The 12465-nt window shown below is 36.7% G+C and overlaps 1 protein-coding gene across 2 annotated transcripts in view; it reads left to right on the top strand.

The window, feature by feature from the left end:
• WDR35 (WD repeat domain 35) overlaps positions 1-12465 on the top strand; it is a 51234-nt gene that overhangs the window by 29461 nt on the left and 9308 nt on the right. For both annotated transcript variants that reach the window (XM_068973497.1, XM_068973496.1), the window contains 5 exons: positions 1558-1627; positions 2615-2668; positions 4543-4652; positions 5178-5388; positions 9378-9458. In XM_068973497.1, the coding sequence (XP_068829598.1) occupies positions 1558-1627; positions 2615-2668; positions 4543-4652; positions 5178-5388; positions 9378-9458 (526 nt within the window). The remainder of the gene's footprint in view (positions 1-1557; positions 1628-2614; positions 2669-4542; positions 4653-5177; positions 5389-9377; positions 9459-12465) is intronic.

The raw sequence follows: 12465 nt of genomic DNA, 5'->3' as shown, positions 1-12465 counted from the left end.
TAATGAGGGCATCATTTCCTTATATTTCTGTCTGGAATATAATTGCTAGTTTTAATGACTTTGGGCCAGTTGTCTCTGAACTTTGGTTTCGTCATCTGTAAAATACAGCTGGCGATGGTGATACGAGCCAGCATTGATTGAGTACTTCTTGTTACTTCTTGCGTGCCAGATACTGGTGCTTCTTGTCAGTACTCATATTATTCTTGTTTCTCAGGAAACTGAGACACAGAGGTCCCATCTCTGCTTATCCAATCCTCTGATAAGCAGAGATGGGACATACTGTCAGGTTTATCTGGCTCTGAGCCCCTTGACTCTAGACTGGCGTTTCTTGTAGCACCCTACTTGTTTTAATAAAGGGATTTGGGTCAGGTGATCTCTTGAGAGACCTCCTATTCTAATCTTTGACTTTTACTTTGTGACAGCTAAGTAGAGTTATTAACTGTATGTACTTAATGGAAATGTATTAAAAAGTAGAAATATGGTTATCTCTAAATTGGTATACCTTCCTGTGTTTCATACAGTTCTGTCACCTGTATTTCTTTAACATTTGATCTCCTTATTATATTGATGAAAATACAAATGTGACTTCAATTTAACAATGATAAGATTTAGTGATATTTTAAAAGTAGAAAATGGCTTAATTTCCCATGATTATATTGCAGCTACAAGGTCTCAAACTCCTTTTTATGGATCAGGCTCTGTACATGTGTGCTTTACAAACATCATTTAATTTATGCCTCTCAAAAATCCTGCAAAGGGCAAATTGTTAGCCTTCTTTTACAGACAAAGAAATTGAGGCTCAGAGAAGTTAAATAACTTGCACAGGGCCCCAGGGCTACTCTCTTCCTCCATTTGTTTTACTGTTTTTTCAGCAGACATGATAGAGCGCCTGACAGTGTGTGGCAGGCACTAGAGATGCAGTCTTTGCCTCTAGGAAAATCACCGCCTAGTGGGAAAAGCAAGTAAACTAGCAGTGATACTGCGGTGTGAGCAAGTGCTACAGTCAAGATATCCTAGAGGTGGTACACCTGAGGTGGTGCCTTTTCATAACGCAGGAAGCTTAGGGGGAGGTTCTTTTCTTCAGAACGAAAATCCCATTAACTAGAGCTTCCCAAATACACTTAAGTTTTACTTTTATTAAGCATATCGATAAAAAGGAAAAAGCATATGGAAAAACAGAAATTCCTTTTCTGTTACGGAGAAACAACAGAGACACTTGGTGCTTTAGAAGTTGTTCCTGACCGATGTTCCTTGGGAGAGTAAGGGAAATATCTTTTGCAGCTTATTGAAATTCATTGGAAATCTGTGATTCAATGTCTAGTTATAGTTTTGTCCCAGCTTCCAGGAACATGGCACTTGCATAACTAGTAAACACGTGATCAGTAGTTTCTGCCTTTATAAGGTTGAGCTGTGTCAAGAACTCTTTAAAATAATCAGGACATTAATATTAAATAACAGTATTCATTGGTGTCATCCAATCCTTTAATTGTTCTAGAGATCATGAAGTAGTATAAACCTTACTTATACTGTCATTGAAATTTGAATTTTTTTTTCCAGAATTTATCATGTTGATGATACTCCGTCTGGATCAGTGGATGGGGTGCTTGATTATAGTAAAGCCATTCAAGTAGGTGATTTTATTAGTGCCAGCAAATGTTAATGTCCATAGATTTGGAGATACTGTAATTTTATTTTGAGACATGAAAAAATTTGTTTCCGGTGAATAGCATATTACTCTAGTAATTCTTTTAAAAATTTCTGTTCTGATTCAACTTGTTCTAGATCTGCTATGTTTTCTTCTTTTGATTTAAAAAAATTTTTTATTTTGACACAATCTTAGGCTCATAGGAAGTTGCAAAAATAGCACATAAAACCGCTTTACCCAGCTTCCCACTTATGTAATGGTAGTATAATATCAAAATCAGGAAACTGACATTGGTAATGATGCTGTGAACTAGACTACAACTCAATTCCTTATTCGGTTCTCACTAGTTTCCACGTGTAGTTTTATGTAACTTTATCACCGTAAAGGAACTTGCCTCATGCTACGTCTTCATTTTTGTACTCACTCTCCACCTCCATCCTTGTCCCCTGGCAGTCACTAACCTGTTTCCATCTCTATAGTTTTGTCACTCTGAGAATGTCCTGTGAAGAGAATCATATAGTGTGTCACCTTTTGAGAATGGCTATTTTTATAAAGATCCATCCAGGTTGTAACAGTGCCATTCCATTTACCCCTTTTTTATTTTGGCATGCTGAATGTTCATCTTTTATGACTAAGCTCAAGTGTTTGCCTCTCCTCCCATTTTGGTGAAGTTTAGGCTCCTCCGTCTGTGTTCTCGAAACTCCTGTGTTTACCTCCGCTCTGATCACACTGTACTGTCGTTAGGCGCTGGGTCCACTTTCCCCACTAGAATTCTGAGTAATCCCTGAGGGCAAAGATTACATCCGAATATCTCCAGCGCTTCAGTGTCTGTCACATAGTAGGTGCTCAGTAAGTAAATAGTGGTTAATAAATATATAGCTGAAGTATTCTTGGTGAATTGCATACCACCTTATACCAGATCAGTCATTCAATTAATGTTTGATAAAGAGTAACACTGATTTATTTTAGGGCACAAGGGATCCGATTTGTGCCATAACTGCATCTGATAAGACACTGATTGTGGTAAGTGGTTAAAAAAACCTTATTCTATGAACAGTAATCTTTTAAGTGGTGAAAACAGGGCAAAGCAATATGTTTTGGATTTGAACCTCATCTTGTGGGCACCTCAAGTTTTACTAGGTCCAACAAAAGAAATAAAGTTTCAAAGATTGCCTCACAAATTGTTAATCATTTGCAAAAAATAACTGTGAAGGTAGTAGACTGGTGGCCAGCTGGGGAGAGTCTGTCACTGGGTTGAATGAGCCCTGTAAAGATTGGCCAACGTGGAGTAGATTGGACGGTGGCAGTAGGTCTTGGAAAGTTTTCTCTCTATGTAGCCTGCTTTGTTTTGTACTGGAGAAAAAGTGCTTTGGCTCAGCTGTTTTCGTAAGACTTAGAATGAAGAGGTAGTGTGTTTGCTAGCCAATAAAATAAAGAAGTCTGTGGCAAATTTTTGCTGAATTTTTCAAATAAAATCAGTGTATCAATGTTATAGTGTCTCTTCTTGAGCTCTGAAATTTGAAAATAGTGATTTTAGAAATAAATGCTGAATATAGTAAAGCTGGTAGAGTCATTAAGTTTGAATTATGTAAATAGATCCTTGAGTGTATTTCCAGTTCTAGTTACATTCTTTAGACATTAGCTAAGTTTATGGGGGGAAAATCTTAAGAACATAGTATTCATTTTCTCACCAAATGAATTTGGTGTATGTTTTAAGCAGTTTGTCTTACAGTCAGCTCTGTAGAGAGTCTTTTCTTTTTATATTCTTTGTTACACAGCACGTTTTTTGGTTGTGTTAGTTGTGTTTCTGACATTTGCAGGAAAAAATAAAAAGAAAATGCAAGTCAGATCAACCATAAAAATGGACTTAATTCCTAAATGAGAGAGTCTCCCTATAGGAAACACTCAGACAGTTTTAATACTAGCAAAAATTTTAGTGGTGAAGATACCTTCTGCATTGAAAACTTTCCACTGTTGAAATATAAAAAGCTTTTAAAACCATGACGTTTTCAAACTCAAAGTTATAGGACCTACTTTTTAAAAAACAAAATCTGATTGCGTACTTCAATATATGAAATCTTTTAAAGCCTGTACCTGTCTTTTGTAGATTAAAAAAATATCTGCCCTTGTTACCAGTCCCTTGCCCTCTCCAGTCTTCCTGACAGGCCCTCTGCAGAAGCATGCACAGAGGAGAGAACTGCTCCTGGTAGAAAGGGAGAGGGAATAGTGGGCTGAGGGTAGCCTCCTGTTTTTTCCCATTGCCATGGCCCCAAGCACAGTAGGGTTTCGCTGTCTGTTGCTCTGTTGATTTGTCAGCCTTAAGCTTGCACAGAGTTGCATGGAAACTTACCTTCTGTTCTATGTTTAAACACATTGAAATAGTACTCGCTATATCACTGCTTTCTGATCATCACCTTTTGCCATGAACTGGTATCATATAGATGGCTAAAGGATGACAACACAGACTGTCAGTGACAACTGTATTCATATGGTAGTCTTATATTTATTTTTCATGTATATGAAATTTAGTTCAGTAGGTGCTGTATATGTTAGCTTTCAGTGTACCCTGAATATTAACCTAGACAATTGTAAATAACCCTAGATATGTCTTCCATCTGATATAAGACTTTGTGTATTAAAAAGAACTAGGTTTCTGACTTTTTTTCTTGGATATTACATGAAAAATATTAGATCATCTTCAGCCACTTTAAAAAGGTTTTAATTAAATTAGGAGGTAAATATGTACTCAGAACATGATGAGTATCAGAACTGAGAATTCACTGTGACACTACCACTTTGGATGTGAAGCAAATGTATGAACATATAGAGAGACCTGTAGTTGTAATTTAATGTTATTATGGTAAATAGGCTTTAATAATCAAAAATATTTTCTGTAGAGTCGTGAATCTGGCACCTTTCAGAGATACAGTCTTCCTAACGTTGGTTTGATTCAAAAATATTTCCTTGATTGTCAAGCCTACCAATTATCCTTGAATTGCAACTCTAGGTAAGTCTGAAAACTTTCCATAGGTAGACTGTCATCCACTGGGATTGTTTTATTTATGTAACAAATGCAAAGACGTGTGTTTGTTTTCAACTTGTATAGTCCAGTGTGGTTTTACTATACTATATTTGTATTTAAATATTATATTTATTAGGAATATATATATATATATATATATACACACACACACATATCTATATCTATATATATATATGTTTTTCTCAAATTGGGCAAAGATGTTTTTGTCTAATTGGGCAAAATATAGAAATTCTACTGTAATATTTTAGGTTATTTGCATACCAGTTACTTTAGTCCCTTGGATACTTTTTTCTCTCAAGGAAGCAAAATGGAAAGTACCCCATGTCTTCTATCAAATTTATAAATGTTTGTTTAAAGTTAATTAGTTAAAGCCATTTCTATCTTCTTCCTGGGTTCTGATGAAGTTATTTTGAAGAATGGTGATAGGTAATTATACTCATGAATGTGAGATTACTGTTTCTTCCCCTCCTCCAATTTCATTGCTTTTAGCCGCCTTGCTATCATCGACATCTTAGGAGTTTTAACCTTCTTTGACTTGGATGCTCGAGTGACAGACAGCACAGGACAGCAAGTCATTGGCGAGTTGTTAAAACTGGAGCGAAAAGATGTCTGGGACATGAAGTGGGCCAAAGATAATCCTGATTTGTTTGCAGTGATGGAGAAAACAAGAATGTATGTTTTCAGAAACTTGGATCCTGAGGTAAAACCAAGAAATGAGCATTAATGGTGCATAAATAATGAGCCAAAAACCAAAACCTGAACATTTCTCCTTTGTTTCTTCAAGAAATTTGTTAGTGTTGGCTGCATGAATTCTGAAAATAAATAGGAACATTTCTGTGGAACTCAAAAATATTTGGTCTTAAGTGGGATTAACATTTATCTTTTAAATATTCTCTACTTTCACTGAAAGGTACTTTCTAAGCATTATCTGTTCTATTTAAAAGATGGAACCTTGGTCACTAACTGTATAGTCTTTATTTCTTCCCTTGTCAAAGTTTTTTTAAAAAAGAGAATCTGTAGTCTTATTTACCAAAGTTGCTTAAGGCAACCTAACCAAAAAGTGGTTTTGAAGTTCCCTTGTCCTTTCATTCTGTTTTGCCTATTCTGTGCTTACCTTTGTCTCATTTATATTTACATGAACTTTATCAGCCGGTAATCCATGTTCTTTCTCATCCTGATAATCTTGTGGACGATGACTAATAATCTACTCTCTCTGGTGTGTCAGAATGCTCCTTTCTCACTGATTTTTAAAGTTATATTTTTTATTTTCTACTTGTGACTCACATCAACTGATTTTTAGGCACTGAACTTTCCTGTCAGTCTGCTCTGTAATTCTTAGCTATTGTGTTTGGGAATTCAGAATTTGAGTGGTAGCCTAACCAGAACACAATTAAGAAGATAAATCTTTTAAACAATTTTTGAATTATCTGTGGATTTTCTATTTGAAATTTTCAGTGCTCTTATTGTACTCCGCTAGTTGAAGAAGGCAATGGCAACCCACTTCAGTACTCTTGCCTGGCAAATCCCTTGGACGGAGGAGCCTGGTGGGCTGCAGTCCGTGGGATTGCTAGGAGTCAGACACGACTGAGCGACTTCGCTTTCACTTTTCACTTTCCTGCATTGGAGAAGGCAATGGCAACCCACTCCAGTGTTCTTGCCTGGAGAATCCCAGGGACTGGGGAACCTGGTGGGCTGCCGTCTCTGGGGTCACACAGAGTCGGCCACCACTGAAGTGATTTAGCAGTAGCAGCAGCAGTGGAAATAATAAGAGATGACTTGATACGTGCTTTATGGCAGTAACTGATGTTTGTTTGGACCTGTAGTTTCCCTCTTGGGAAAAAATTACATGCTGGGGCCTCTGAGCTACTGAAGATTTTCTGTAATAACTTATTTAGTGGTAAACTGTTTGCCCTTTTAATATCTTAAATTATTTTCAGTTTTAATATCCTAAATTATATACTTATTTGAGCCCTATTCAGGATCTTTGGGGCATGGCTGAGCGACTTTCCCTTCCCTTCAGGATCTTTGGGTTGGCCAATGACCTGATGTAAATTGCTCTCAAAGGCTTAGTTAAAGCTCTTAGGTGTCTTATGAAGTCACTCAGTCATGACTGACTTTTTGCGGCCCCATGGACTGTAGCCTACCAGCCTCCTCCATCCATGGGATTTTCCAGGCAAGAGGACTGGAGTGGGGTGCCATTTCCTTCTCCAGGGGATCTTCATGACCCAGGGATCGAACCTGAGTCTCCTGCATTGCAGGCAGACGCTTTACCATCTGAGCCACCAGGGAAGCCAGGTGTCTTATGGATCTTTGTAATTTTAGACCCTGAGTAATGGCTCAAAGGGCTTCCCTGGTGGCTCAGATGGTAAAGAATAGCCTGCAGTGCAGGAGACCCAGGTTCAGTCCCTAGGTGCAGAAGATCCCCTGGAGAAAGAAATGGCAACCCACTCCAGTAATCTTGCCTGGAGAATTCCAAGGACAGAGGAGCCAGGCAGGCTTACAAAGAGTCGGACACGACTGAGCGGCTACTACCACCAGTGGCTCAAAGGAAGGGCATTCAGGGTGTTGCCTTTAACCTGTATAAGCACCACTGTCTTTCAAAGGTTTAAAGAAAGCTTGACCTTTCCAAAGAAACAAGTGTGGAAATTTGGCAGGTAACCATGGGATAAACTGGAGGATGGAAGTGAAATACTTTTTGAATGTGAGGATCCTTTATCCATTGCTGGCCCTATTTAGACTGATTTTGAAATCATGTGCCTGGAGAAGTGAGAGGATTATGCCTGGCTGTTTATAGTGTGTGTGCAGCACACATGGTGAGTCCAGGACCAGGGCAAATCTTTGCTTAGTGGAAAGTGTTTCTTAAGTAGTTTCGAAAGAACAACCTTTTATTTGTTTATTTTTGGAGTTTGTTGTCTGGCTTGGCAAGTATTTCACTTTTCTGTTAGATTCAGAGGTAGGTGAATTTCTTAACGACTTAACCACTGACTGAATTTCTTTATAAACCATGCTAAGCTGCTGTTTTCATTCACGAGAACACTGGCTGGCTGTGGTCCCTGTTTGGTCAGTTACCCTTCTTGCTGTGCCTCTAGCACGTGAGGACATACTCTTCAAAACTGGACTTACTAGAGCTCCTTTAGGACATCGTCTTCTGTCCTAAAGCGACAAAGGGTCTTCCCGTGCCATCTTGATCCTGGCTGATCACTCTGCTTACCTTTCTGATTCTCCTTTCCTCTTTGTTTTTGGTGTTATTTTTTATCCACAGATCATCTTTTATGACTTTAGCTTTTGTCTGTCTTGCTTTGTTGAATTATCTAGCTAGAAATAAAAAATTTTCTAGTGATGAACCTTCTTATACAGGTACACTTGGTTTACATGTAGTACCAAAAGAAAGCCTCTAAAAGGTTCCTACAGTTTATAAGAAATATTTCATCACGTGTACTTGTTTGTGAGTTAAATTTTGTTCTGATTCTTTCTGTTCATAAAAGCATACTATTTTCCTTTATGTAATATGATTTTTTGAGGAAGTGTAGGGATTTTATAAAGTTTTCTCATATAATTTTAATCAATTTCTACTTTTTAAAGAAATATATATTTTAAAACCTAATGAACATGTATAATATGCCTGCAAGAGCCTCAGTATTAAACTTAAACATATTAAGCGCAAACTAAATATGATTCAGTATTTACTTATTTTCATCTTTTTAGTGTCTTCCTATTATTATAATTTTTAAGTTTCTATTATATATGAAGCACTAACTTTCAGAGTTATAAATCTGATACATTATTGCATTTGGATTTTAGGTTACTTTCTATTTCTTTATGACTTTACACATATATTTTAAAAAAATTGCATTCTTGAGTTATTTTCATTATCAGACATTATCCTATTCTTTTTGCAGTGTTCTTGGAGGTATTAAGTATATTGGGAGTTTATTTCTTTTTTATATAATATTTTAACCTATTTTTTCCACTAGGGGTTTAGGACAGCTTCTTTACATTATAATATGCATTTGCTCGTCTTTATTTCTACAAGCCTGTATAACACTAGGGCAAGAAAGAGACATATAGCACGTTCATGTATTTCCATGTTGGCAAATTAAATCTCATATAGGAAATGAATCTATCAACAATACTCTCTGGCTAATGTTACAGAGGACATACTTTTCATGGTATGAGACTTCTTTGATATATATATATATATAAATATACACACACACACACACACACATATATATATATATATATATATACTTAGATACAAATTTCATTAAGAACTAAATTTAATGTTACATGGAATGAATGAGAATTATCAAACCGTATAAACCATCTTTGGATTAATTCAGAAGCTGATGCTGGATCCCATTAGTGAATTAATACTGCTTATGTGAGGTGTGATCATCTTCATATGGCTATGTAAGAGAACATCCTTATGTTTTAGAGATACATACTGAAATAGGAGTGAAAGTCATGATGTCTCTAGATTTACTTTACTTTAAAATACTTTAGCCAAAAAATTGACTGAAGTATATCTCCAAACTGTTAATATTTAGATGGTAGGTATGTGGGTGTTAATGACATTCTCTCTACTTTTTTGTTTTGAGAATTTTGATAATAAAATTTAAAATCATGATAAGTCAAAGAAGGGAAATTTTGTACTTTTAAACATAACATTTGTTTTTGTCTTTAAAGGAACCCATTCAGACTTCTGGATATATCTGTAACTTTGAGGATTTAGAAATTAAATCTGTTCTTTTGGATGAGATATTAAAGGTAATTCTTATTAAAAAAACAGTTACATTTCTGTTGTTGGCTTGACTGGAATTCGTTTTTGTCCTGGGCAGTATGGGGTATGGTTAGGAGTGTGGGTTGCAGAATTCCAGCCCTGCTCTGTCACTCACACAACCTTTAGACAGCTTCCTTCATCTTTTAAAGTTTCATTTTCCTTTCCTGCTTGTGAGCCTGTTTTTATCTCTATAAAATATGAGTAGTAATAGTACCTTTCTTATAGGATTGTTATTTTGTAAGATAATGAGTAGAAAGCAGTTAGTGGAGTGCTAGGACCAAGAGCTCAGAAAGGGTAGTTAGTTGTCATTATTTTATGTTAATAACAGAGAAGGCTGAAGAAGTATTTAATAATTTTCTTTAGTCTTATTCTTGTTCTAGAATATTTGAGTAACTTCTTGTTTGGAGGTCCACCTTCCTTCCGTTTTTATTTTCAGGTTTTATAAAGTAATCTTTCTAAATTCCAGATGGTTTTTGAACTTCTACTTTGACCTTCATTGAGGTCAAAGGTGTGATCACCATCTTTGAGAATTTTTTACTCTGAGAATATATTGCAAGTTTACTTTCATTTTATCCAAAGTGTTTATTTTCCTATGTACTATGTATGTTTTTTGGAATTGGGATAGTAGATTTTAAATTTCCAGAAATGTTCCATTTTATAACATGTTTTCATATTTTAGTTTGATAATGTAAATTGCACCTTTTATTGTGATCCAGTCTTTTCTGTATATGATGACCACACAAAAGCAGCAGGAAAGGCCCCCACCCCAAATTTTGTTTGCATGTCAAGAGTATTAACACCGCAGACATACCAAAAGGGTGTAAAAAGATCCTACCTACATAGTGAGGTTTTTCGGGGAGAAAGGACAGCTTTCCTAAGCTGGTTCAAAATTGATTTGCAAGCAAGGAAAGGAGATAGGCTAGGGTTTTTTGGGTAACTAGAAGGTGGGGCTAGAGTGAGGGTTCCCATAAGTAGGTAGAGATATGTGTGGTTTGGAACTCCTGTGGCATCAAAGGATGGAACACTTAATGCTTTCTTATCACCTTATCCAGATGTGAGGCAGACAGGGAAGGAGTCAGGATGAGGCTTAAGAGCTCTCAGCAATCAAACATCAAAAAGGAAGGTCTGAAATTCTTTTGCAATCTAGATATTTTAATGATGGCATGTTAAATTGCTTCAGTTGTGTCCGCCTCTTTGTGACCCTTTGGACTGTAACCTACCAGGCTCTCTGTTCATGGGCTTCTCCAGGCAAGAATACTGGAGTGGGTTGCCATGCCCTCCTCCGGGGGATCTTCCTGATTCAGGGATTGAACCTGTGTCTCTTAGGTCTCCTGCACTGGCAAACTGTAACCAATGTGTGGAAAGATAGATTTGATATGATAGATTAGATAAACAGGAATAATTTTATAAAAGTGGCATCATTGTACAATCTCCTTTTTTAGTGTTCAGTTTAATTTTAACAATGTGACAGTGAATCTGAAGAAATTGTAGAACTTCAGATAATTTTTTTTTTCCACCACAAATGCCATTTTTCTGGGTTAAGAAAGAAAACTATGAAAAACTAAAGAAACTAGTGAAATTAAAAAAACTACTGCTTTTAAACAACGTCTTAATGTTTGATATTATTGATTATGCACTCTAAAAGATGATGTTCTTACATTTTCTCCCTCTTTCTCTCCTTTCTTCATTAGTTCTATTGTGATTTTTACTTTGTCAAGATTTAGAATGTTTACATTTTGTTTTCTAACCCTATTTTTCCAGTTGTTTAGTCTTACATTTATTTAAATGAAAGCTACTAATCAGTGCCTTTTTCTATATTTTCTCTGTGCATGAGTTCTTAAAAATTTTGATTAATCTTTTATTTGGCTGGATTTCATCATTATAGCTTTTTTCAAGAAAGGCTCATAGTTGCTGATTGCCTTGAATTCTGGAGTGCTTAAAAATGAGTATATTGACACTTGTGAAGAATTTTTAAAACACATATTTAAACTGGTCCAGTTCAGTTCAGTTTATGTACTTTAAAACTCTTGATTCACGGGCACGGTTTGTGTGTATCTTGTACTAGGCTAAATAATCTCTGCAGTACTATTGCCTGGTTTACTGTTAGGGGTTGTTAAACTGAGGGAAACCAGGTTCTCTGTGACAATTTGGTTCTCTGCCTGACTTACCACATGCAAAGCCATAAAGAAAAGAATATTGTCATATCATAGTTCCCTCTGAGGCCTTGTTGACCCAGGAAATATTTATCTGAACTGTGGATTCCTTCAAGCATACAGTTTTAAGAAATAATATGAGTGTGGTACACCTAAAAATAATAGAATGTTATTTGCCAGTTATATGTCAATAAGATAGGAAAAAGAAATAACATGAGAAATTTCTTGGAGGAAGGAGTGCAGAAGAAAAAGGAAGGGAATTAACACCTTTTTGTGAGGTGTTTATTTGTTGTTACAACTGTACCTGATAGATATTTAGATCAGGAAAGTTCTTGCTAGATAAAATTATTTACCTAAAATTCATCTGTTCATGGATTCAGCAAATATTGTTTGGAAACAAGTAAAGACAGTTCCTGGCCTCCAGTAGAGAATTTGGGGAGATGGCCAAGAAATTCAGCAAATAGAAGAGGATTAGGGAGAAGGCAATGGCACCCCACTCCAGTACTCTTGCCTGGAAAATCCCATGGATGGAGGAGCCTGGTAGGCTGTGGTCCATGGGGTTGCGAAGAGTCTGACACGACTGAGTGACTTTGCTTTCACTTTTCACTCTCACGCATTGGAGAAGGAAACGGCAATCCACTCCAGTGTTCTTGCCTGGAGAATCCCAGGGACGGCGGAGCCTGGTGGGCTGCCGTCTGTGGGGTTGCACAGAGTTGGACACGACTGAAGCGACTTAGCAGCAGCAGCAGCAGCAGCAGAAGAGGATTAAGGGTGCTGTGGTTCAGTCAGTAGGTGTATTTCTTCAGAGGTCTGAAACAAGTGTGTGTCAGGTTGGTTCTGA

This window comes from Capricornis sumatraensis, chromosome 1 (assembly GCF_032405125.1).
Source record: "Capricornis sumatraensis isolate serow.1 chromosome 1, serow.2, whole genome shotgun sequence".
NCBI classification, from domain to species: domain Eukaryota; kingdom Metazoa; phylum Chordata; class Mammalia; order Artiodactyla; family Bovidae; genus Capricornis; species Capricornis sumatraensis.
Note: the sequence above shows the minus strand (reverse complement) of the source record. Positions and strands in the feature narration are given on the sequence as shown.